The sequence below is a fragment of the Thunnus maccoyii genome, chromosome 21 (assembly GCF_910596095.1).
Source record: "Thunnus maccoyii chromosome 21, fThuMac1.1, whole genome shotgun sequence".
Taxonomy (NCBI): domain Eukaryota; kingdom Metazoa; phylum Chordata; class Actinopteri; order Scombriformes; family Scombridae; genus Thunnus; species Thunnus maccoyii.
In genome coordinates this window covers 11,648,517-11,676,471 of record NC_056553.1, presented here as the reverse complement: position 1 = coordinate 11,676,471, position 27,955 = coordinate 11,648,517, and the positions used below count along the sequence as shown (strand labels likewise).

The 27,955-nt window shown below is 39.4% G+C and overlaps 1 protein-coding gene and 1 long non-coding RNA gene across 4 annotated transcripts in view; one reads left to right on the top strand and one right to left on the bottom strand.

Annotated features, from left to right (window-relative positions):
- Positions 1-10,637, top strand: part of plod2 (procollagen-lysine, 2-oxoglutarate 5-dioxygenase 2) — a 34,268-nt gene extending 23,631 nt beyond the window's left edge. Inside the window, exons 9-20 of one of the 2 annotated variants that reach the window (XM_042398741.1) lie at positions 1,570-1,695; positions 1,796-1,917; positions 2,720-2,824; positions 3,750-3,875; positions 4,650-4,791; positions 5,485-5,547; positions 6,867-6,980; positions 7,292-7,357; positions 7,525-7,629; positions 8,870-9,016; positions 9,262-9,387; positions 9,564-10,637. In XM_042398741.1, coding sequence (XP_042254675.1) covers positions 1,570-1,695; positions 1,796-1,917; positions 2,720-2,824; positions 3,750-3,875; positions 4,650-4,791; positions 5,485-5,547; positions 6,867-6,980; positions 7,292-7,357; positions 7,525-7,629; positions 8,870-9,016; positions 9,262-9,387; positions 9,564-9,719 — 1,398 coding nt within the window. In that variant the 3' untranslated portion in view covers positions 9,720-10,637. The remainder of the gene's footprint in view (positions 1-1,569; positions 1,696-1,795; positions 1,918-2,719; positions 2,825-3,749; positions 3,876-4,649; positions 4,792-5,484; positions 5,548-6,866; positions 6,981-7,291; positions 7,358-7,524; positions 7,630-8,869; positions 9,017-9,261; positions 9,388-9,563) is intronic. The other variant, XM_042398742.1, reaches the window with a different exon arrangement.
- LOC121887785 overlaps positions 1-27,955 on the bottom strand; it is a 309,423-nt gene that overhangs the window by 120,411 nt on the left and 161,057 nt on the right. The window lies entirely within an intron of this gene.

Below are 27,955 nucleotides of genomic sequence, written 5' to 3'. Positions count from 1 at the left end.
GCGACGTATAGACAGCAGGAATGGCATGCCCTAGGAAATGTCTCTGGCTGTGTGGTTGCGTCTGTCAAAAATGTTACCAAACTGTACTTCTCTTTGTGGGCATAGTACTGAAGATACACATGATCCAACTAAATGTATTATATTATCCGTGTAATTTTTGTTTGATCTATTTTGCTTTCTCTAAATTGGTCTGGTACAATGTTTTTCCAAAGTGATTTACTATAAAATGGTTCCTTTCATTTAAATAACACCAAGGTCTTCACACTACAAAGAAAGCACACTGTCTATCACAAAATGTAATAAGGAGACATGAATCACTTTTTCTCTGTAAATAAATGTCCTTTAATTGCTGGCGCTGACTCAGTGCAAACCCAGCTACATAAGAAGCAGCTCTATGAAAGCTCTTCTTATTGACCTTCCCAAGTGAATGCAGAAAAAAATCTGCTTCTGAATAACAAGGAAAGTTAGTAAACACACTTCATTCAATTGCACCACTTTGTGCAAGAGTTCGGAGAGATCAGGTCATGTGGAAACACTGGTTATACTGTGTCCAGACCTTTTTTGTGAGGGTAAACCCAGGTCACTGGCAGTCCGGCTTGATTCTTTGTGTACTTTGTTTATGGGATTGAGCATAAGCCTTGCAAAATCAGTGCAAGTGTTAGGCCACTAAAGCCCAGCCAGATCTCTTCACTGTCTACCTTTGTCTTTTGTGTGCAAATGAAACTCAAGGTGTTTCTCTTGTCAGCTTAATAGAAGCTTTGATCATATTTGCTCTGCTGTTTTTGCCACTCTGTCCCCTTACTGCTGGTCCACTGTATTTCAGTGACAATTTGAGCTCACGTTGGCAAGATGCACAAGTTTCCCTTCCTGTGCCTAAAACTCAGACATTGCGGAACAAGAAAATTAGATGCTTCTCTTCGGATCCCTTTTCATCCCTGGCCCAGACCTTCACTGTGAACTGGTCAAGGGGATCAGGAGTCCAGAGTGAGCTGTGTGGGCTGGAGCTGAGTGTCATGGGAAAATGTTTTCTCTGCTCTTCTCTGTCTCTTTCTTTATATCTTCTTTTCCCTAACTGTCTGAGCAATCATGTTGTACATTGGCTGTCGTCTGAAAAGTGTTACACGTGGCAATCTGGGTTTGAAGTTAGGATTCCTGTGAAGCAGTATGTTCATGTGTTTATTTTAAATATGCTTTTTTTTAAAAATGGTGGAAATTTTGTCAGTAATAACACCAGCTGTCCTCATCTGTCGAAACAAAAGATGTTCAATAATTCTTCCAGTGGATAGTGTTCATCTTAAAGGTAAACACTTGAATTGACATTAAAAAATTTTAACACAGACCACTGCAGAGAATAATAAATAGGAGCTCACGTCATGTAATCAAGAGCTAAGTGACATGAAAGCAGAGGAAAATTCTGTCCTTAAGTGAATACCATCTGTAGCAACGTCACTGTTTATGTATGTCTGATGTGAAGTGTCACAATCGTCCCTGATTTAAGCTAAACAACTTTCCATTGCTAAGACAGCAGTTTGAAATAGTACTAATCAGTCTCTTCTTAAATCTAAACAGGCGTACCCGAATGTCTTGGTTGGAGTGTTTATTGAGCAGCCAACTCCATTTCTTCCCGAATTCTTCCAGCGGCTTCTGACCCTGGATTATCCCAAGGATAAACTCAAAGTTTTCATCCACAACAATGTGAGTGTATGCAGCTGCCATAATTGGACTTTTTCTGCATTTCTATACAGTAGCTCCATATATGTGGCTTCTAATCCATTAATATTGGCTCCCTTCTTAGGAGGTTTACCACGAGAAGCACATTCAGAAATTTTGGGAGGAGAACAGGAATGTGTTCAACAGTTTCAAGGTTGTGGGACCAGAAGAAAATTTGAGCCAAGGAGAAGCCAGGAACATGGGCATGTATGTGTTACTCCTCTCTAAATATTTCATCTCTCTGAAGTTGTGGTTAGAAGAACAGAATTGATGAAACCAGATTATGGTGTTGTTGGCCCTGATTTATCATATTTTAAGGGAAAACTTGTGTGTGTCTGTTAAATTGATTTTAAAGTTCTAGTTCATGCTAGTACAGGCCTTTTATGTTGCAGAAGCATTAATATTTAACAATGATCATGCATTGTTCCCCGTGTGGTTATGGTGGCCCTCTTGGCCTTTAGGTGTTCACTTAAAACTTAATGTTTTATGCATAAAATTGTCTTGACTTGACATATGGAGGGTTGAAAAAGTCTCAGTTCAATAATTAATAGGCTAGACAATACAGTGTTGCATATGATGTAATACATAGCATTCACACAGGTGTAGTTTTTCCCCACAATTCCCCTTATAATGGCCCTCTCTCATTGTTCAGTGTTGAGTACCGGCCTGTTGTCATGGTGATAACGCAATCTGTGAGGCCCCATCACAAAGATCCTCATCAAAAGTGCAGCACGCCTTAGTGCATTTGTCAGGACAGCCCCATGATCATTATTATTATTATTATTATTATTATTATTAGCAGTCTCTAATCTTCCTAAAATCATATTATCTGCTGGAGACTTAAAGATAGTTAGTAAGAGCCTGACTACAAATGAAAATGACATCTTATACTTAGGAGCTGGTAAATTTGAATTGGTGACTGTGTTCCAAGTATTTCATTGACTGTAATCACCTCTGGATTGAATAATCACTACTCTCTCTGCCCTGTCTGTGTTTTTGACTTCATTAGGGATCTCTGCCGCAAGGATGCCACATGCGACTACTACTTCAGTATAGATTCAGATGTGATGCTCACCAACAGGCAGACACTGAAGCTCCTCATTGAGCAGAACAGGTAATAATATGGTAACCGGAATAGAAGCCACATTGGAAACCATTCAACAAACCTCCTGGGTAGTTGTTATCATCATTGAACCATTTAATTTATTCCAGAATTTATTCCATGTGGCAGAACCACAGGCACATTATAGCTGAGTGAATGAAAGTTTAAAAATAAGCCATTCTGGCTTCCTGTTTTTCCCTGGGCACATGGAAAAAGTGAAAGAGTCTATTGCACTAACCCTGAAATGCCACTTAGCATTATACAAAAACAAACATGCAAACCCTCCTTTCCCTTCTACAGCTCATGATTGAAGAGAAAGCTTCCCATAAACTAGATGTCAATGTGGCCGCAGCATGGTATTGTGACCTGTTGGAGGCATGCAAAGCACAAGCCTTTCTCGGATATTTAAAGACAGTATGGGAATTCTCTGCCGGCGCTGATGTTGTGGGAGGAAAATGCCACTCTTTCTTGACCAAGAACATTTACCATTACTACTGTATAGTGCATCCATTTGCATCCATAATCAACCAACACTGCAATTTATGGTTCAATTATTTTCAGTCTCCAGTTCATTGCATAATAGAAAAAAATCCCTTTCATTGTGGTTTGGGTTTGTAAGAAAACAGCAGTGGAATAATTGTCAGTTTCAGTATTTCATGCAAATTCAAACAAATAACCCAGATTCAGGGTTTTGTTTGTTTCGTTGGAGCTTGTTGCAGAAAGGAGTACTTCTAGTTTGTATTATGTGCTTCTATAATCTCTTTTATGGACTGATCATATCTTTCCACTATGAAGTTGATCTTTTTGATGCAGCATGCTGGTGTTACCAGTATGAGACCCAGTACATTTGGTGGGTGGCTGTCCGTGAGATGTCACTGAGTTTTATCTACTCTGACAAAATTACCATCTGTCCACTCTGCCTCTTGCTTCCCTACAGAAAAATAATTGGCCCCCTTGTCACTCGTCACGGCAAGCTGTGGTCCAACTTCTGGGGAGCCTTGAGTCTGGATGGTTATTATGCTCGCTCTGAAGATTATGTCGACATTGTGCAGAGAAAACGAGTGTAAGTCATAAATGCAATAAGGGCGGACTCTCCTCAATGCACACACGGCAATGGCTTTGCATTTTTGGTTCACACATCTGCTTTGCAAGTATTGGATCTCTCACTGAGTTCATGACTATAAATAAATCTTGTTCCATTGTGCTAACTCGCCATAAACAACAATACACAAGATGGCTAATTATGAGCTACATCCTAGAATACACATAGGAACAATCATTAAATTAACAATCCGACCTGAGCAGTGATCTTGTACTGAACACCAAAGCCTGAGGCATTAATAAGTCCAACAGTCCAATTCACTGCCTCTTTGACTGACTGACTTTTTATGTGTTTAAAAATAAGATGAAATGGCGCCCAGATGGCGCAAAGGAATAAGCACCCGCCCACCACAGTGGAAATTAAGGTTTAATCGCCCGTGAACCTGCGGGGAGGAAGACAGTGAGGGATCAGGTTATTCACTGCAATAGCAACTCCTACTGGTTGGTCGAGATGCCAGTGTAGACAGGCCAAAGGTGGGAGTTAATTGCAAGAGCGATAGTGTGTGCAAGTGGAATTGGTTTGTCCTTTCAAATTTAGAAAAATGCATTAAAAGTTGGTTGCTATATAATTGTAACTCAATAGTCAGAAGAGGATAACAATTATTATGTTTTTAATGATTATGTTCTTAAACGACTCATACAACACACCCGAAGTCATGGATGGCATAAGGAATAAAATAAAAATTTTACTACTGCAAAATGAGCACTTCCTTTCTCTACGTCTTGTTGTTTCTAGGGGTGTGTGGAACATTCCTTACATGGCACATGTATACCTTGTCAAGGGCAGTGCCTTGAGGAATGAGCTGAAAGAAAGGAACTACTTTGTTCTTGAGAAACTGGACCCAGATATGGCTTTGTGTAGAAACGCCAGAGAAATGGTAAGAATGCTCAACCTCCATCTTAAGGAATTCATACTATGAAGATATTTCAGTAGTGTTGTCCTTAAAAATATATCTGCATAAGGACATAGCCAGTTTTAGGAATATTTATGCAATATGCAATGAATCTTAACCATGAAAAAGTCAACAGCTCAACGGAGGCCAAAGTCAAAAGATTGGCAAGTATAAGCGGTTTGAAATGTCTCTCTCTGTCATCAAGGCATGATCTCTCTCTGTTTTTGATTGCCTCTATGGTTCTTAATTAAGGTTTCTGTTCCATTTGAGTCCAATTATTCTTCACTTTCCTTCTGTCTTCATTGTTTTAAGACCACAGACAGTGCAACCAGTTGCAATGCCTGGCTGGCTCGCTGACGAAAGTTGTCTTGCCTGTTTGTCTTTACACTTTTAAACATGTAAACTTGTCACCCCTGCTCAGCGCTAAGCAACTATCAGCTCTGATTTGGTGTCTTTTGGTTTGCCTGGCTTTTTTTCCCCCAGCATGCATTCCTCCCATGTTAACCCACAAAAACATCAGCTTCAGAGGGAATCTTGCTCTTTTTTCATGCAGGCGCGTTTCCTCTCCTCCTGAGTTGCTATGTATGTGACACATATATTTCAACTGTCACCCTGTCTCTTATTCTTAAACAATCATGTATGTTATACTATTTACATGATGCTTCTCCTCTATTTTAGACCAGTCACAGAGAAAAAGACTCCCCTTCTCCGGAATCATTCCATATGCTCAGGCCCCCAAAGGTTTCCATTTGTTTTGATTATTCTGCTTTCTTTAACATCCATTTCCATTGGGTTAGCACTCAGAAGCCATTCCAAGCTTTGGCTAATATTTTGGTGAATGCTGAAGTATTTCATAGGCAGACTCACATGCAAAAGAAATAATACCCTATTGGAATTAGGTTAAGTTAAATTATTACATTTAGATACATTATATTAATTTATAAAAAGTAATAATTCTCTCCATTCAAATTTACTGCCAATTCTTTTTTCCTAAACACAATACTTTAATATTGAGTTGTTGCCTGTGTCCTTCCAGAAGAAATCAAGCTGTCTGGCAGCTCTTTGGAAATTGATGTTGACATTTTGGTTGTGATGAATTTAGGTCCAAAAGCAGATATTTGTCTAAGCTAGAAAGAGAAAGACCTGTTTTCTGTCCTGTTTTTTTATAATACCTTCCAAGAGGAGATCAAGGAGGAGAAGGAAGGTCGGAGAGACAGTCCACATGCAAGTCCCCTGTCCTGATGCTTTACCCCTCACAGCCAAACCTCACAGCCAACACATGTAACCAGCTGCTCTCTCTAAACACACCGACTGATCTCAGACTAGGCTCCAACAATATTTCTTTTCACTCCCATGAACCATCTGGTCTAAATCACAGCTTTCACTATAATTTTGCACATTAGCAATTTGGAAACTTACACCAGGAAACAGATCGAAGATTGCAAAACCATTCTTAATTTATCAATTTTGTCCTGTACAAAGCCTAGTCTGACACTGAGTCCAAATCCTCCCCCACACAGCGTCCTCCCCATGCTTCACTGTAGAGGGAATATCATTCCTAGATTTGCTTTGCCCCAAGCTGCCCAGCGCTCCCTCTGTTCCTGTCCCCCCCACCCCCCACCCCCCTCCATTCACCTCACTGCCCCACCCTGTCCTGTTCTCAATCCACCAACACCCCTGCAGCCCCGCCACTCCCAACACCCATAAATAATCTTAGATTATTTATTTGGCATTTTTGTCTCTTTTGGTTCTATCCAAGTCAAACATTTGATTTCAGTGTGTTAAAACACACTTAAATCGCACTTTATTTTCATTTTTGTGCAAATGCAGCCTTTTTTTTCAGATTTGACAGGTTTTATGACAGTGCTAAACATTGAGTGTTCAAGTCATAAACAGTTACCCTAATTATAACCTGTAGTGCACTTGTGCACTGTAGATCTGCATGTATTATGGTTTTGTAGATATGGATCTGTTATAAATCCTGCCTGTGAGACATTACAGAGATTTTTTTTGCCTCTAACTTTTATGAAACTTACTGAACTTTTCCCTGTTTGCTGCAGGGAGTCTTCATGTACATAACAAACCGTCACGACTTTGGGAGGCTAATTTCCAAAGCCAATTACAACACTTCCCATTATAACAATGACTTGTGGCAGATATTTGAAAACCCTGTGGTAAGTCATTATGATCTCTCACTATTCTCAACCCCCATCCCCCTCCAAAATACCTTATTCTGAATAACTGAGATAAACACCCACCTGTAAAGGTAATTAGCCATAATGGAAAGATTACAGATGTGAGACGATTTTGAAATAATGACTTCACTGTGATAAGACTCCTTACTGATAAGGCTTTGAGATTTACTACTGTATTTTGCACGCTAGGACCTGCCCTGTGGGAGTGGGGATTAGCACTGTGAGGTATGCAGGTCAGCAAACAGTCCAAAAAACAATGAGGACTAATCCGAAATTCTTTCTCCTTTCAGGACTGGAAGGAGAAGTACATCCACCAAAACTACACTCGAATTTTCACTGAGAACTACATGGAAGAGGTTTGTATGTACACGTGTTCGTGTTAAAAGAGATACAGACAGAGAATGACATAATGTGGCACAGAAATCCTAACATCTGTACAGTCACTGCAGTTAAAAGTGAGGGTGTGATTCAATTCTATTCTGGGAAGTCTCTTAGTGTACGCATGTGTCTATGTGTATTACAGCCTTGTCCAGATGTGTTCTGGTTCCCGGTCTTCAGCGAGAAGGCCTGTGATGAAATAGTTGAGGAGATGGAGCACTACGGATCATGGTCTGGAGGCAAACACGAGGTCAGTCCTGTTAGCTCTGGTTCACTCAACACAGCGCTGTAGTCAACACACATGTACCTTTTCTCTGTGGTTATGTTCACACATCTTTGTAAGTGTGTAGGAGAATACTAGGGCTGCAGCTAATGATTATTTTTATTATCATTTCAATATTTTTTCATTTGTTTTTTTTTAAATAAAATGTCAAACAATAAGAACTCTGCATGTATCCAGAGAAAAGATGTCACTTTTTAATTGCTTATCATTTCTTAAAACCTGTGAAAGAAGCCAAAGGGATTCAGTTAATAATGATATGAGCTGCAAATCAAATTGCTTCAAACTGTTAACACATTTTGTTAATTACTAATTAATACCTTTAAACTTGAGACAATAGGTTGTCTCTCAAATAACACACAATTCCCAACAAAGTCTACACAACTGGAGAGGGCTCATTTTCCGACCTGCAGAAGAAGCCATTTGCTGTAATGTATTCAGTACACATTTAAAAAACAAACAAACTCTGAAAACTTTTCAATTGCCTGATTTAGATAATGATCATAGTAAAGATAAACCCTTAATTATCTCATTGTGGTTAAGCGTTTTGTTGTGTGTTGTAAATAAATAAGAACCAAACACAAACAAGTAGTGAAAGCAAGGAAATAATCCCTCATGTTTCTTCGCAATCTTTATTTGAACAGTCATGACTTTGTTGTCTGATGGCTGGAGGAGCAGTTACTTTCAAGCAATCTTGCACACCCTAAGTCTTTGGGGGTTTTTTTAGATCTGATGTTGTTTCTTGAGCTATTTGACTCTTTTTTTTGCTTGTACACACATGCTTAATTTTATTACCATCCTCTCCAGGCCCATCATGCAAATATAACAAAGTAAAGGGTTATGATGTCGTGTTCTATGTTTATGATGTCTTATTCATGTGGCCTGCTTTATGTAGTTTGAAATCGGTAATTGATGTCACTGAAAGTTTGCCTTGGAGACGAAATGCGGACTAATGGAGGCACTATGACTAACTCTGTTTGGGAAAGAGGCTGAGCTGGATGGGTCATTAAGTCTCATGCAGGCAGACAACAGCACACCCTGCGGTTTTAAACACACACAGGCGCACACACACACACACACACGCGTGCACTAAGACACGTCATCATCATCTCTTTGAAACCTGTGGTCTCTCACACGTCGAGGATGTTGGGTCATTTGTTCCATCGTTAATCACACTGCAGCATGCTTTACTTTCTCTCCTTTCCTTCAGGACAAACGGATTACTGGTGGCTACGAGACCGTGCCGACGGATGACATTCATATGAAGCAAATTGGCTTTGATAAGGAGTGGCTACACTTCATCCGAGAGTTCATATCGCCTGTGACATTAAAAGTATTCTCTGGCTACTACACTAAGGTTAGTGAAAGTAAAGGAAATAAAATAAAGGAAAAATAAACAGTGACACACACCCTCTATTTGCCCAAAAGCTAAAACTGGAGAAAAAGTTAGTTCTGTTCATCGGACCTGTTTTTACACGTATGTGACATTCTTTAATGAAATGTGAGCTTTGACAGTAGCTGACAGGTTTTCCACTGGATGATATTTTCAAAGATAAACCGACTGTCAGCTAACTTGATGTATTTCTTCCCCGTTCATCGCAGGGTTATGCAATAATGAACTTTGTGGTAAAATACACGCCTGGGAGGCAAGCGTACCTGAGGCCCCACCATGACTCCTCCACCTTCACCATCAATATTGCCCTCAATAACAAAGACACAGACTTTCAGGTAAGATGTTGTATTAAAAAGGATGAGTCATGAATGTCATCTGAGTGTTATCAGATTTGATTTAATCTTAACTTTTCCACTTACATCATCTCCCTCCATAATATTCTTGTTAACCCTATTTATACATTCTGAGTGCACAACCACTGAACTGTCTCACTTCTCTTTTCTCCTTTCAGGGTGGGGGTTGTCGTTTCCATAGGTATAACTGTTCCATAGAGTCGCCGAGAAAAGGCTGGAGCTTCATGCACCCAGGGCGACTGACTCATCTCCACGAAGGCTTGCCCACAACCAACGGCACCCGCTACATTGCAGTGTCCTTCATTGACCCTTGAACTGTCTGATTATACTGTAAATTAGCCTTTTTGTCCCAGCTTTGCTTTTTTCCATCATGTTTGTTTCGTTTTGTCATTTGACATTTTGTGCCCCAGATGTTTTGTTGATACAAATTTTTAAAGCAGTTGCTTTAAAAGAATGAGTGATTACATTAAACTAATCTCTGTCAAACAGAGTGTAGCGTGGAAAGAGAAGTGACAAAAAGTAATTCACACTTTAGTTACACAAAATGGAAAGAAAATATGCTAGCAGGGTATACGGTTGTGCCTTACCTTTATTTTTGGATTCAAAACCAAGATACTTGCAGGATTTTTTTTGTGAGCTCATCATGATTTTCACCATGCTGATTTAACATTGTCATATTAACTGTTATTAACTGCTAGCATTTAGCTGTACCATGCTAGCATGTAGGTGACCTTTGTGTATCTATTTGTGTTTCAGGTAAAATGTCACTGAGCGCATTTATACTGTAAAAACTTGTAATTGCGTCAACAATTACTACTGGTGCTAATCAACATTCTGTACTTCTGCATTAGCAAGAGATGAAATTCATTATTTGGCGGGGTGCGTGTTAAGGTGTTTTTGTACACTTAAAAAAGACAAGATTCAATTAATGATTTTGAATAAATTAAATTTTTCCACTTGCCCGGTGGAAAAAGAAATCTATTTTTGTAATTTTGCACCCCAGAAAAACAAGAATAGCAGAATTCAATATGAGTTCTGTTTGAATGAAGTTTTAAAAAATTGTGTTTTATTTGAAAGGTTTTTTTCTGTCTTTATCAAAATAGGCAACACAGTAATTTTCTTAACTGAGAATGTTTCTGCATTTATTTTCAGAGACGTGTGTGAATGGAATTCAGCAAATTCAGTCGTTTAACTTATTGTCAAAATTTAATAAAAAGTCTTTATAAAAAATATGTTTTCTGATGTATTATTCGGACTATTATCTACACCATTAAAACATCAGTGATTTTGCATTCAAAGCACAGAACAGTCCAATACTCCTCTTCCTGAAAACTCAGCGTTAACTTCAGTTACTTAACAATTCAACATCAAAAAATTCAGTCCTCTCTGCGGATACTTGTGGGAGACAGACACTCCAGAAGTGATCAGTCATGACTGCAAACAGCCTTCTATTGAGTTATAAGTATATCGGTTTGTTTTCCAAGTCTGTCAAGTTGTTCTCCTCTCAACACGCCACATGTAAAAATAATCAGGTCCGGTCTGGACTGTTGTAGCGTTCTGCTGCAGGGAGTAGTTGTGGGGTATTTAGGGTGTGGTGTGATGATGTACATCAGTGTAAATGTAGCTCAGTCTGCCTTAGGAACCCCAACCTGAACCTTATGTAAGTTGGACAGATGAGGAATGTTTAGATTGATGAAAGAAGGGAAGTATAGAAGGTGTAGCCAAAAGAAAGCCTGTTGTTGTGTAGAGAGGAGGTTCAAGGCTCATTTATTTGTGACATTTTAGTGAGACAGATTGTGCAACTGGGACAATCTAATGAAACCTGATCAACTGCTGGAAACAGTTATCAGCATCTTGAATCAAAATACAATCTCACTCTTAGATCAGCACATCGCTTACGAAACATCATCTTAAGGTCTCCTGTGTTTTTACTCTGCAGAGTTGACTCCCTGACTTGGCGCATGTTTCTGGTCCCTGTGAAACCCGCATGAAGGCTGAATGTCTGAGTAGCTGCTATGATTTAGAGAGTAGAAGGGGAATTAGGTCAGCATGGGGGAAAGGCTCTCTCCTGCTGAAAGAGCCCTTTGTGGCCATCATTTCCCCTGGTCTGCCCTGTGTCCAGACCCTCTGAAAGGTGACATTGATCCCAGCCAGGCGTGCAGGAAAATCCACATACCTACTAAACTAGCAGGTTCTTACAGGAACGATTTTGTCATAAGACAGAAATTCAGAAGAATACGTTTTAAAGCGTGATTTATTTCTAAAGTCAGAACAAAGCAGAGTGGGTATTTGAAATGAAAAGCAGGATGTTTTAGATCCTTTTCCGTCTTTGAATTATAAGAGGATCCAGGAACAGAGATTTTTTTTTTTTTTTAAACAGTGAGAGCTGAACTCACCAGGAGGCCACAAACACCATTTAACCCAACGAACAACTATGCTTAGGGTCAATGGCTCTAGAAATGGGAAACATGATCATATACCAAAGTAAATTCAAGTGTGCCACAAACTCCAGGGTGCCTAGTGACAGCTGGTGATTTAGTTATTACTGTGGCATACACTCTGGTCTTGACATAACAAAGGAGTTAAATTAAGTGTTTGCAATGATGTGAAAATGCAAGTCCCTGAGGCCAGTGTATGTGAGGGCATGGTGTCCATGGTCTGGAGGAAGGCAATCTTGTCAATGTGTCAGGCGTGAGCAGTTTCTAGCCTGTTTTATGTGCCATAAATGCACCATTTTCCTATTTACAGATAGTCACCCATTTACCACTTGGGGCTATGAATTGTTAATACATGAGTATCAGTCTTGGTATTTACCACTAAAGACAAAACACAGCTGAGGATAATGGGAATGTCATGAGTTCCGCAGGTATTTGGTCATGAACCAAAGTATTGGATAAAGCATTTTTGTCCGAGTCAGGGGATCACTAAACTGATTAAAATTCATGATTGGAAACATAAATGGCAACAGATGTCGAGATATTTCATTCAGAACCATAAATGTCAACCTCATGGTGGCGCTAGAGGAAAAGTCAGTAGGATTCATCTTCTGTGGACCATGAATGACTGTACAAAACTTCATGGCAATACATCTAATAGTTGTTGAGATATTTCAGTCTTGCTCCTTATGAAAAATATAGAATATCACTAGCCATATGCGTTAAGTCATTTATTGTTCCCCTCCATGCTTATGCAATGGAATATTTTTGAAACTGATACTGTGTAATAAAGATCATTTGAAATCATGTTGAAACCAACATATACAGTGATTCCTAAGGAGCGATCTGTGTAGGATACAATGCAACAGCATCATCTGAAGCATGTCAGCTGTGTCGGTGATATATACAATGTACCACATGGTTAGTCCTCTGTAAATTTCTCAGATTATGTTTGGAAAAGGGGGGCGGAGGGGTGAGGGTGTATTTGGGTTCAGGCACAGTGCAATTGTGAGTCAGACATTAGTGGAAAAGTACTGGATGAAACAAATGCAGTGAGGAAATTTTCAATGCAGATGTGCACAGACGCATGGGAGTGCATGTGTGTGTGCTCGGGCGGGTGCTGATGTGTTTGTACGTCCAGGATTTTGACTTGTGTGTGCAGTTCAAGGAAAGAATTCATTAAACTTCACATTTAATACAAGGGGACTAAGGACTAAGGGGAACAAAGTATTCTGGAAACTCTGGGTGGGCAAGATACATTTTATTCAGGAATGTTTGAAACAAGACCCCCTCTGTGTAATTTGCTAAGTGGCATTTTGAAACCTCTGCTTTACGTCCCCGTTTTCAAACATTCTTTGAAAAATTAGGATGTTGAAGGACGAAGCCTGCTGTTGATTTGATACTTGTTTATTAAACATTGAATTAAAATGCATTAAATAAAAAGGAGTTTAGGGCAGCTATTTGCAAAATGACAGTGGGTTCCAGCATTATATTATAAAGACAGATAAATCCCACTGGCATATCAGGAAATTGTTGGTCTTAATAGCGCAAAGCAAATAAAGAGAGCACCATGCTTAGAAGCTCTAACCAAGCGTTTACACAAATTGTTTCCAACTTTTTCTGTTAAACACAGAAAACTATAAAGCAGTTCTGACTGCAGATAGATTACAAGAATCTACATTTAACCATATTCTGTATAAATTTGCTTTTTGATTAAAACCTGCACATTTCAAACATCATACGGCTAGTTTAAGCGCTGTACCAACTGAAGAGAGGGAGCCTTTAATTTAATTTTAACAACTTAAAACCACCCACTCTGGCAACAGCAGCAGCTGTAACACTTTGTAAAAGTTTTATTTTTTCAGTAAACTTTATTGGGCTCTTTAAAAAAACAAAGGCCGTGAGAATCTGTGTATGCAGTCCCTGTTTACTTTTGGAAATGGAAATCCTGGAAATCTTTCATATTAGGCTAATATCTGTGATTATACGCAATACCAAAAAAGGATTCAGACTTATCAGGTAAAACGTGATGCAGTGAACGTGATCCATACCGTATAATGTAACCAAAATAGTACTTTTCATTACGAGCCTGCCATCAGGCCTATCTCCCAGGTAAGTAATCAAATGGGTCCACAGTCCACAATACCAATTATAGCTTGATTGTATGCTTTGAGACTATCAGCACACTCCTGTTTTTACCAGCCAGACTGTTTATCATCTCAGAGTAAACTGAGTGCAAGTACCATTTAGCCAAATTACACAGCTACACTGTAAAAACAATCAACAGCCCCGCACTCCTAGAAAGATATTGCTTTATGGAAGAGACAAAAGCGTAATGGAAGACGGGTGGAGGATGGGGAGTTGTCAGAAGCCACAGAAGCTCCGTTTATAGTAAGCGGAGAGAAATATAACTTACATAATGTGCCTTTTATGAGCTATTTTGGGGTCTTCTGAATGATCCTTCAGTGTGTTTAGTCTGGTTTTGCTCCTTCAATAAGTACTCTGCGAATTGAACTTGCAGATGAAAGAATGGGAGTGTAAGGTATTCTGGTGTCAGGGTGTGTGCATGTGTGCCCAAGTGTATGTGGAGGCGACGTGTCTTAGGTCAATATGGATATAGACGAAGGAGCAATAGCAGGCCGGTACTCAGAACCCCAGAGCCCCCGTGTGGGTACAGATGGTCTGTGCCATTTTTAAACTGGACACCACGCACAGTGCCACGGTGAAGCGATGGATCTGGATATAATATCACATCCAGAGGAGGTTCTGCTTATGAGTTTTATCATAACAAATCAATCTTTTATATGACAAGTGTAAGCTGTGATGTAATGCAGAACAAATATATGGACCCACAGGAACTAATTCCACATCTGAGAGTAAAACAGAAATTCTGACTAAGCTGGTTGTTCACAGGTTGTTGTGTCAAATAAAATATACACACTGTTTTGGTGTCCTCTTGGCCCTGACTGAAGTTATTTGTGATTATTTATGGGCTTCTTAATCAATTTCAGCTCACAGACAGTGTGATACTGTTAAGGCACATTAATAATAATATTTTGGGACAGTGTTCACATTCTAAAAATAGGGTAATATGATCTTGAAATGGATGAAAAATTGCGTTTTGACAAGCAAAGTGATGAGATGTCTGATGTCTGTCCTGATGTTACTTTTAGAAAGGCAGTGAAACAGCCCGTGAGACAGATGATGATACTCGCCGATGTAAACAAACTTTGTCTCTGTTATGTTTACATACAGTCAATTTCCTTTTTACTTTCATCAAGTTGTGATTGTTGGTACAGCATTTCAAATGGCCACCCACACTCCCTATGTCCATGAGAATGTGGTGTTTGGGGACAGTGGGTTGTGACAGCAATAAGGTCTAAAAATATCACAGATTTGATTTAGTTTTTGTACGGCAATAAGTAAAGGCATTTATGGTGGGTTATGGGGCATAAATGGAAATCTATCAAAATGCTGTTGGTGACTAGGTTCTTGTTATGTAGTTGATAAATCAGGGCTGAAAATATTTCATAGGTTAGGAATGGGGTATTTTATTTTATCATTGCAATCAGCCATGATTGCTGCCTCAAGTCCCCTATGTGGGATTCCAGTGTTTGAAGGACTTTATTGCCCTGAATTAAGCCATCCAGGTAAACCTTTTTATTAGTCTGCTCACAAAATCTGTATTCTTTGCTAGGATAAAAAAACTAACCTTAACCACAGCCCTAACTTTAACCATCTGTGACAAAAAGTATTTGGCCGAGGAAGTGATTCAGCCTGTGTGCACTGTGTGTGTGTTAGCTGTCTAGAGAGTTATACCCCAGTGCCAGACTCAAAGGGTTGTTTGAAAAGGTGCTTTAAAACAGGGGAAAAAAGAAAGGAACTGGAAATAAATGAGAGCAGAAAATGACGATAAACATCAGTGTGGTCTTTTCAAAATTGAAAATTGTGAAAAAGGACCTTTGGGTGACACCAAATTTGGTTGTTTTCTGTTGGACAGATAACATTCATTATTTGCCAATAAAGGCTACAGCAAGGGAGAACCTTTGGGAAAATCCAAGATCACTTAGTAGTCCTAATAAAACATTTTCTGAACCTGCGACTAGTTTGATGATATCTCACTAATCTGTATGTGCCACAAGGCATATGCAAAGTTCATCTAAGAACACAAAATACATCAACCACATTCATTTTTTCCGGTGTCTGCGTCTATATTTATCCAACTTATAAACTCAATTGTGGATGAGTAGTGGCAGCTGTACTGCCTGTGCTCCTTTCTCTCGGAAAGAGAAAAGGAACAGGGTTCTAGTTACATTCGTGACACGAGAGCATTCCTACTGTTGCTCGTGACCTCACGACATAGAAAGCTTTCTCCCAGTGACTGTCTATCCATTGGTATGGTATAATTGTATGTTCCAGCAATGTGGCTGTTGTTGGATTTGTAGTTAGCACTTCTTCTTCAAGTCCTATCAGATACTGAAGAATCCCTCAGTCGGGGCGTGTTTGTTTTGACCAGTCCATGCGAACCTGTTGCCCTCTGAAGAGCCAGAAGTAATACAGAAGCAGACTGGCAATCTAGTGACCACAGCACATCAAGACAAAACCAGTAGTGATCCACCCTAATCCTTCTAATTGGCTCCCTGGCTCCGACTTAAAAGACCAACCACAAATTAGGGTTTTTTTTTCTCCCTTGGATACCTCTCTTGCATGTACAAAGGAAATCTTCCACACTGGACGTTGTGGTCTGTAGCTCAGTGTTGTGGCATTCTGCCTCTGCCTGGGCACCCTGTCATAACCCTCTTTTTGTTTTGACTTTCACAAGTTTACATAGAGGGATAATTCGTGATCTGGGTCAAGTATAACTGTCCATGCAATACATTAAAGGGGACATATTATGCTTTCCCTTATTTTCAGTCATATATATAATGTTACAATGTTGGATGTTCATATTAAATGTGACCAAAGTGTTAAATAATGAGGTAAATTTATATAAAAGTAATCCCTGTGAGCAAAAAGCACCTGCTTCAGACTGCTCTGAACGCTCGGTTTCCAACATTTTTTTCTACTTTCAGCCTAAGTTGATGTCAGTTCATAACAGATTTCTTTATACGCTCATCTACTCGATGACTTGAGTTCACTGCTCTGCTCCACTAACATTATGGCATTTTTCCATTGTTTTGGGGGTGTTCACGCTGAGCCATGACTCAAGTCGAGCTGGCATGCTGTGAGTGTTTTTCTATTAAACAGCAGGGCAAAGTAAAATAAGTTGTTTACCTGTTGGAGGTGTGCTGGTGGTCTGCAGCTCTTCATCAAACATCATCACCACTGTGGTTGTTTCTGCTTGTAGTGTTCCTTCCTGCATTATTTCCGCTGAACAAATAACCCCAAATATCTCCATATCTTGTTGTGTCGACCGGTTTTTAGTGCCACTAACGAAGCTCTGCTAATTCACTCTGCTCCAGTTATTTAGTCATTTAAAAAGTTTTCAATATGAAGCAATGAAGCAGGAAATGTTGGGTTTGCATCGTCAGTAACTTAACATGACTCTGATACAGCTGACCCTCAGCAGGCTTCTGAGACCAATCAGAACAGAGTGGGCTCATTGGGAAGGAGACAGGGGCTAAAACTGCCTGTTAGAGAGGCTGAACTGAGGGGCTGCATAAAGGGCCATTATAACACAAATGAGGGTTTGATTTTTTTAACTTCAAATCATGCAAAGCGAATCTAGTAGAGTCCCAGAATAAAAATATAGAGCTGGAAATGAGCATAATAGGTCCCCTTTAATATCAGATGAGGAGGGTTTTGCTTAAAAAGGGACGCACCATGCATGTAAACACTGTATGAGTGACAGTTTCTGTATAATAATTCAATAAATACATTTACGTTTTTTCCCCATTTAATCCCAAAATTTAGAAAAAGATGCATGATCCAGTAGGTTTTTTTTCTTGTTTTGGCTTCATAAACATTGCAGTTGAGCAACTAGAAACCAGGGGTTAGAGATTTTAACCACAAAATGTTGACGGATGAGGTGAAAAATGAGCAGATTGTGAGTGCAGTTATAGTATGATCACATTCCCAACATAAATACATTTCTAAAAATACACAGGATTTGGACTGACAAAGGAAAATGAGTCAATTTAGAGATTTATTTTTCCACTTTGTGTCATGTCTAGGTGTCCGAAGAAGTCTTTCAGCTGTACAGCGTGGGAGGGAATACAAACAAAAATCTTTCCCTAAAACTGCTGTAAGGAGAACATCACATTAACCTATACCACTAATAAAATGATGAGTTTGCCAGTTCTGGGCTTGGCATGACCAGCTGTAAGGAAATGTAGGGCAGCACACTTGCAAGAATGTCTGTCTCCTGCAACAGCTTAATCCGAAGGCAAATGTCTTGTAATTCTACCTTTCTACCATTTAAAAACTGCAATCAAGGGAAATGCTTCATCTATGTAAACTGCATTATAAAATGACTTTTCTTCATATCAGAAAACAACTCCATAGTCGATGTTTTCATGTTGTTTGTGGTGGCAGGAGATAAATTGCATCGCTACTATATCTGTCAGGTGCTGCTCTGTGTAATATAAGGGTTTGTTTGATACAATTACAGAGTAAACCTGAACTTAGCAGTGGGTCCTCTCTGCAAGGTGGCAGAGTAAATTTAGTCTTGAAGGTCAGGGTTTGGTCGAGAAACAAGTACAAAGCACAATGCCAAAGTCAAGTGGTGGTCATTATGGAGTGCACAACGCCACCACAACCACCATCCCCACCCTCACCACCCTCCCTTCTCCCCCCACACACATCAACACAGAGGTTATAGAAACCAAGGGGAGCTGTGAAAGCTAGAAATCCCACAGCTCTCTCGAGCAACACAACCTCCCAGGAATGCAAAGCCTGAGACGGGTTCACAAGGTCAAAAGTTCTCCCTTTCTCTCTCAGAGCTCTTCCTCTGTCTCCTTCCACCACTCTTAGTTCTTAAACTAGCTCTGCAAACACATGTATAGCCACTGATTAAAAATGTTAAAAAAAAAAAACCATAGGATGTTGTTTGATATTTTCTGCTGTGCAGCTTGGGAGTAGCCAGTGAGCTCATTTATGCAAAATTCCACAATATCTATGATCTATTGCAGGAAACATGAACACTGCGGGCCTACATATGTTTCCACTTTTGTACATATAGCTTTACTTGTGCAAAGCTTTAAATACAGGTCTCCTAGCCTCTAGTCATGCATACTATAGCTCTCAACAAGTGTTCCTTCTGTTATTGAGGCTTTCTACAAGTTGCTGGAACTTGGCAGCATTATCAAAAGATGCAGATTTTCAAAACAGTCTGATACACCTTGTTTTTCTGAGCCTCATAAAGACTGTAAACAGACATGTGGCCTACAAGGTACAAGGATCAGAAATAAAATTGAAAAAATAATGTCCTGTGCTGAAAGGAGAGGAGGACTTTCCAAAACTTTTAACACAACATTTTTATAAAACTTTTCTCCTCTCCATTGGCTGTGTATCATGTACAGCTTCAAAAACATCTCCTGAGATGAGCCTCATTTTTCACTGCTTGTCTTTGTACTGGCATGCTCATGAATACTCATAAAACAGCTGGAATAGTGTATGTTGTATGGGAAACTCATCTCTTCTGATTATCCCTTCCTTCTGTCAGAGCTGCAGGTGATCCACCCAGTCATGAATTAGAAGGTGATGTGGAACACTCTGTCATCTAAAAAGAAACCCCAACTTTATTTAAGGAAACCTTGACTTTATTCATATGTCTAACAGAAACATATTACTGTATTCGAGGGGTTTCCTGTGCAGACATAACCTTGGATCATTTGGGGCTGTGCAATTCCTGCAACTAGATTCTGGCTGTCAGTATCAAAGATCAAATATTTATATATTTTTTGAGTATGCATATAATTTACAGGCCTCCTGGGTAAACTGTCACCTTTGTTTTTTTAATTCTAACAATTTCAACCACAAGCTTCCAAAGAAAACTCATAAATATGAAGGTGTTTGTTTTAATCTACTGAGGGATTTACAGTTTGGATGTATAAAATCTCAAACTCAAATGATTTTTCTCTGTCAAAAATACATGTAACTCTTTTATGCTAATCAAGTGGGTGCATGCATGAAGACTCTATTTCTACAAGTGAAATACATACAAATATTTACAGGCAAAAATATGCTGCAGACAGGCTACAATATACTAAAACCACTCACATAAACAGAGTCTTTCAAGGCACTCATTTTATTTAGTCAGTAGGCTGAAATAACTGGGGTCAATCCGCGGTTGGCGTATGTTTGCCTACGTGCATATTCACACACAATTTCCTATAATTTTCACTTGCACAGGAAGCAGGTTAAATGTACACATATGCCTACTCAACTATGTATAGTTATGTACTCAGCGTCGGGCGTGTTGATTGCTGTCTGACCCACCCAAAATGTGCTGAATCTGCTCCTAGAATCACTCAATCTTCCTCCACGCTTTGAGGAATTTCCTGATGGCTGCATGTATGCTGTGTATGTTTAGTGAGTCACTGCTTTATCTGAGCTCAGGCTCCATTGTGAAGAATAAAAATGGAATAAATTAAAATTGTGATGTTTGTATAACCTTTGTTGTATTACACCATCCTAACGCAGAAAAAAAAAAAAACTCTCCTTAACTGCACAACTCACACTGAAAATATCCAGAGATTTTTCAGAAAATTATTTCTACATTAGCAATAATGATCTTAAATGGCTCTCAAGTGAGCCATGATGGAATGAAAAACATTTAGCTTGCAGGACTGCCTCCTGTGCCATAACCAAAAATAATCAATCCTGCATATTGCTCTATTTTTGTGCCACACTCCACTGTTTTGTGTGTATCGCAAGAAATAAGAAATTACAGCTTGCTAAGGTACTAAAATGTGTTTCATGGGAGAGCTGTGAAAAACAATTCAATTTGCTGGTCTGTGTCCAACTGAAGACAAGGCCTGATCAAAAACCTTGGCTTGTTTTTCATGCAGAAAAATAACATAGGAACGAGTGTTGAGAGAGAAATGTGACGGTCCAGGTGTTTTTCCTCAAAGAGTTACAGTGGCACTACCAAGACAGTTGGTACTGCCATGGTTCCAAATGTAGGGCAATGTTAGAGTGCAGCCTGAAACTAATGAGTCACGGTAGTCTGGGCAAGGCTGACATCATTTCCTCTTAGCCTCAGTGGGCCTGGAATGTGACTCCCCTCCCCACCCTCCCACCAGCCCCAATGTCTGGAAAGGACAAAGCTGTTAAATTCATCTACTGTACAATGGAGACAGTCGGGGCTTCATCAACACCCAGACCTCTAAGTGAAAGGAATATTAGACACAAACAGCAACCTTGCAACCTCACCCACAGATAAGGAGGCAGTGTAATAATATAATTTCACTTGAAGGTCTTTAAGTAGCATAAAGAAAATTATAAGAGCCCTAAAATGATTGCATGATTTTGGTATTATCCTGACTGCTATTTACAGAAATGTGCTGTAATCCAGCCTTGTCAAATTGCAGGGTTGTGCCACAAAAAATAGGCATTAAGTGAATTTTTCTTCCATTATGTCCCGGGCATGGATGGAACATTAAGCTAAATGCCAAATTGAATGGTGTGACTACTGCAATCTGATGAAATACTGTGGAATTCATCATCGACCACATCATACTGTGGAATGGGCCGCCAAACAGATGCAAAGCTAAAATGAAAAATAAGAAGGAAATACACTGAGGGGATCCGCGTTGATATATTGCTTGTTTTCAGAGAGGCCAAAAAGTTTCCTGACAATGACGTCTTTTCCTAAGAACTATTCCCCTTGCAAAGATACTATGACTCAGTACTGATAAAGACTCTAACCTGTCATTTATCATCAGTGGAAATGTTCTATAGCCTTTCTGCTGCGTGGGAGAGACATCTGGTCAGTCAAGTGTGGGAGTGGAATGTAGCCAATCATTCAACATAGTGAAACGGACACTTAACTCACAGGGAGGTTTGTTGTTTCTTAAATCCAGGGTATTTACTGCGGACATAACGATGGTGAAAAAAAACTCCAAAAATTATAAATGTCTCAAATACAGTACATTTTCTTCTTAAATCTCATCATCTTAAAATGTCTGGAATAAGAGCATCTGCATCCTTTTTAATACAGGAGTTCATGATTTACAAAATTCATTGATGATGCCACTGTTGTTTTGACATATGGGAGACACATTTATACGAGCTCAAACTCAAAGTTCCAAATGCATTTCAAGTGATAATAATTTTTCAATTAATCGATTTGATTAATCATCAGAAAACAGAGGGGAAATGCCTGTTACAATTTCCTAAAGACCAAGTCGGTGTCTTTAAATAGCATGTTTTGTCAGATCTGCAATCTATAACCAAAGAAATATGTATGTACGATTCACATAAGACAAAGAACAGCAAATCATCACAACTGAGAAGCTGGAACAGGTGGATGTTTGATGTTTATGCTTGATTTATGTCAAACTATTTCCTCTTCTGTTGATCGAATAAACACATAACCAACTGTTTCAACTCTAAACTCAAACTGCAGCTGCTCCTTAACAAAAGACGACGTCCGCACTTTAAAAAACACGGACTGCTGTAGCTTCTTCTATACACTATAGACTTTAGAAACATTAAGGAGTTAACTAGGTGGTCCTTCAGTACGTCAGAGGAATATTTGCATTCTCGTGTACTGTATGTCCACCTCTGGATGAGCAGTAACACTCAATATTGTCTGCAGTTTGTTTGGCGCCTTGTCACATCAGATGCACCCCAGGGCTGGTTTTAGTGCAGAGCGTCAACACAGCTGTTCAAGCTGTGTTGACGCAAGTAAGGGAACGTGGCAAGAGAACATTACCTGGAAATGGCCCCGTATGTTTGTGTTTGTAGAGTTGTTTGGGATCAGTTTGGGGTCAAATGGGGTCAAACAACTAAACATATACTGAACAACACAACACACTAAAGAAACACCTTTTGATTTGTAGTGTGTGCATGAGAAAACATTTTATTTATATTTTTAGAAACTTGAAAGATACCAGTGAAACCACATAAGAGAAAAAATATGATGCACATGGTTTGAAGAGATGCATTTGAGTTTAAATATGTTGCATGTGTCAGCAAGTCTCCACAAGGTGTCACTGTGAGAATGACCCTTAGCAGATGTGTTGCAAGCATATATCTACATCATTCTCATGCAAGATATAATCAACACAGGAAGAGATTAAAAAAAAAAAAAAAAAAGCTTCTCGAGACCATTTGGATCAAAAAACTAATTAACATTTGCTCATTTGCATTTGTCAAATGCTCACCCATCAGAATTATCAAAAGTGGACTGAAGTTGTTGTCAACATCATTAACAACAAAGCGGAATTTCTAATGAAAAAGAAATATTTGATCACTGAGATGAGAAGCTCTGCGCTTGCATCTGTTCCACTCTTCTTCCCCCTTGTGGCTGAGGACGGGACACAAAATCAGTCCTAATGAAGGAGTCAACTGTTAAGATACTTAAGATTCTTTGGCCGACTGAGTGTTTGATTCAGTGTGTGTATAAATGTAATAAACACAGATTTTGTTTTGACATCTAGCCTGCTGTATTGATTGTTCAACTCAAGTATCAAGCAATAATTTAAAATAGCGATAAAATAATAATAATGTTCAATAATTTAATGTACTGCAAATGGAAGAAAAAGGGGTAAAAAAAAAAAAAAAGAGGAATGTTTGTCTTCAGACCACAGGGCAGCGCCAGTGAGCTGTGATTGTTTTCACCGAACTCCAACCCTCCCAAAAATCAGTTTAACTCCACAACTTAACAGCTCGCTGTGGCTGCGAGCTCCTAATTGATGATGTGGGTTTTGAGTTTTCTGCGCCATTCATTGGGAGCAAACTGGGTCATAATTTACAAACATCATTTAATAATAATGCCAATTCATTAGTGCAAGACCCAAGCAATCTCTTTCATCAGCTGAATAGAAGAATGCCACTGGGGCTTGAAAGCGGGTCGGGGTGGGGGGAGGCAGGGAGCAGGGAGCAGGGAGCGCGGGAGGGGGGTGTAGGGGGTGAGGGGGGGGGTAAACAGCAGTGCACATTCGCTGGCTTAATGTGGCTGCCTGGCGGATTTTTTTCTGTGCCTTCAGTGAATCTGTGATCAGAAATGAGCTTCATCTGCAAAGTAAGTAAATGTTTTCATGAGGCGCAGCGACAATTTGGGAATCGCTGATGTCTTTGACAAAAGCATAAAAAACGATGTGCTCTCAGCTCCCTCTTTTCATAAACGAATTGAACGGCCCATATCTTTTGTAATGAATTTAAATCCGCAGCATATTTTCCCCTTAAAGATTAAAGAAGATCGGTGTTGGTACACTGGGAAACAGAGAGAGGGGGGAAGTGTTATTCAGTTCATCATGCTTTCTAGAAGACCAGAGGAGACTGCACGAGTAGAAGAAGAGATGAATGGTCATGGAGGAGGCTAGGTACATCTTCTCTGTGTTTGTGTCCGGGGAGATATGATGGATGTCTATAGTAAGCGTGACTCTAGGTGTTGTCTGGGTGGCAGAGGCATAATAGAATGTGAGGGATTTTTCTCAAGGTGGGTGCCGTATCACCCAAGGATAAGGACACTTATCTACCAAAATTGCGGTCCTGAGAGACAACATCAGGTGGCAAAGGAACGGAATTGGCTCTCATCCTGCTCTTTGTGTCTGATAAATGACAGTACCACAAGCACTTTGCTCTGACGTTATTGAAGCAGCTTACAAATCCCGAGGACTGACTCATATCATAGACACAGCGACTAGTAAATAGAAACATGAGCCACACTCATATGTTGAGCAAGAATGCATTTTAAAATGAGGTGTTGATGCTCTCCAAAGAAAACCATGTATCTTCAGATTTCGTGATTTGGAATTTCATGTTCCTTTATTGTTTCAGAAAAGATGAATAGATTGTATAAAAACCCACTGCATTAGGTGAAAAAAAAAGCTATGTTACAAAGCTGAAAACAAGGCTGGTTTTCTTAGCTCATGAAAAATGGATGTTTTGGAGATGCGTGGTTTTCACAGGGCAGCAACAAATTATTATTATCTAATTTGGATTTTTACTATTAGGGCTGAAATGATTGGTTCACTAATTGTTTAGTCAATCCCCAGAAGATTAATTAGCAGTTTTGATAATCAATTAATTGTCATTTACCAAGGCAAAATGCCAAACATTTGCTGTTTTTAGCCTCTCAAAATATGAGGATTTACTGCCTTTCTCTGTTTGCTAACAATGAAATATATTTCAGTTTTAGACTGCTGGATGGACAAAACAAGTGATTTCAACACTTCTAGGGCTGCCACTAACGATTATTTTCATTCAGATTGGTTAATAGGACCGGACGTTACAATCCTTGTAGTTCAGCACTTTATTGGAGTGTGTTGTTCCTTCTCCTGATGTTGGATGGAAAGTCGACTACCAGAGGATGTTAGCTTAGTTGGGACACATCTTCAGTTGTGTACCTCAGCATCATTGGGTGTTTCAGCCTTTTAATCACAATACACCCTCTGCAGGCCCTTTTATTAAACTGATCAATCGTTTGCTCTATAAAATGTCAGAAAATAGTTAAAAATGCCAGACACAAGTTCTAAGAGCCAAAGATGACTTCTTTAAAATGTTTGTTTTATCCAAACAATTCTTCTCCCTAACTTCAACTTAGTCTCATATACTGGGGTGTAATTTCCACTACAGGGGGCATGTTCTTCCCACTCTTTTCAAAATCCTCTCTGTGTCCCCCCTACTTTCAAAAACTTTTTATTATCATTTTTTTAACCACATAAATCGTGCTGAATACACTACTGTTTAACGAGCCATCCGATTCTGGCTGAGAATGTGAACTGAGCTGCTGATTGTACGGCCCTGATATACTCCAAAAACTTGCCATGGATGAGTAGCGGACACGGACAGCCTGTCTACACCGTTCTATAGTACATTTTGGTGCCTGTGGATGCTGACATGTTACACATATGCTGACTTGAAAAACTGCTGAATGAGCAAGCAGCAGTTCATGTTTGTTGTGACTGAAATAGCAAATGATACATTATTTATCGATTATGCCACAGCAGTGCACCATAGATCTGCCAGTCCTGTTCTCCAAATATTATATATATATATATATATATATATATATATATATATATATATATACTGAATAACTCGACATGTGAAGTTCAGTAAAGTTATGGGTTAAACAATACAGAAAGTAAGACAGCTTTTTCTTATGCATGTTTAGTACTATTCTGGCAGCATGATGACCAACTTAATTATTTCCCGGATTTTGTACTGGTTACCATAGTCTCATATATTCTGACATCACATAGACTAAACAATTAACTTTGACTGCTAATGAAACTACTTGTTAGCTATGTTATTATCTACCCTTCAAAAACATATGAAAAGACAAACTGATCAAAATAATAGTAGAAATGAGTGTAGTAACTGCTCCAATGCACTGGTTTGTCAACTGCTGTCTAGCTGACAGTCATATTGGGTCAATTGAGCTGAAGCCCTGTCTATTAAGTCATCTGGTAACATGCTGTTCAATAACAACTGAGGACATTATGCCAGTACCTCAATGTTGAAGCACATTGAATTCCTAAAGCATTTTAGAGTGCTCATCTCCTGAGCCCCTCTCAAGAAACCTTACAGCAGGACAATGCAAAAGGAGAATTAATTCAGCTGAGAATAAAACCTATTCAGGCCCAAAGACACCTTTCAATGTCTCGGATGAAGTCCCACATGTGGGAAAGATAGATGAATTATTAACAGCTGGTCCCACTCTGAATCTGTTGCGCGCGCATGGCACCAATCTGATTCCCCACCCTTCCATCAGAAAGATGAGGTCAATGTCACAGAAACGAGAATCCCAAATGTTTTTATGACCTTCCACCTTATTTGAGTTTTGTGGGTTGGGAAGTGCAAACATTTGTGCTGCAAAGACACAAATGTACTGTAACATGTACTTTCTGTACTTCGTGGAAAGAACACTGCAATTATAGCATCTGACTGGTTCTCATGAGTGTTACAGTCTTACTTGCGTGGGTGACAAAGGCATCAGTACTTGCAGAAGGGCAGCAGGTGCTATCTGGGTGATGAATTCCTCCTCTCCTCCACCCCTGCAGGCGGTAGGCCCGTCATGCCATACTGTATCTACCATATTCCCATTATATGCTCCCTTTGTGCTTTTCCTCTAGTGAATCACAACAAAGTGGTAAATAAGAGGGACAGAAGGAGAATAAAGAAGCAAGGGAGGGAGAGGACCTGAAATACAGGCAAGCCATATCCGCAGCCCTCCCTCCATATAAACACTGTTGTCAGTGCTGGGTGCAGGAGTAATTCATCTCAGCCAGAGGAGGCAAAAAAGAGAGACGCAGTACAAAAGCTATCAGGATGACAGGACTTCGCAGCACAATTTACTAGGTTTCTATTGCTGTCAAGGATATAAACACAGTGATAAACTTGTTATTGTGTGTTGGGAGCATATTGCCGATGAGAGGCCTGTGTTGATATTGTTGTAATTGAGATTTTCAATTACATCTATTTTGCAGCTAATGAAGACAATATAGTCTAAAGTCTGAGCACACTCAATGGGACGTATTCGTAAGATTAGTGGGTATTATTAAAAAAAAAAAAAAAACAGGGAGAGTATATAGGCATAGTTGCCATAAGAGAGTCTTAACCATGAAAATCAGTCTCTTCCAGTGAATCATTGATTAAAAAAAAAAAAAAAGAAAAGCTCCTGTGAGTAGTCTTTTTGGCAGTAATGAACTACTGAGACATCAATTCTGCAAAGCCAACTGATGAGACGCCACAAAAGATAACTGAAGATGAGTCCTCAAGTGCTCGGCAATAACAGAAAACATATCATTATAATGACCAGAGGAGAAAGAGCCTTGGTGTAGAGCACGGTCTTCATTTTACAACCGCAGCACTGCATACAATGACATAAACTAAAAGGGCACTAATTATGGCCTATGAACACATCAAGAAGTAAACCCGTTCACACGGATAAGTACTAACTGTAGTCTTTATGATGCATTTCTAACAGTGTATTAGCTATG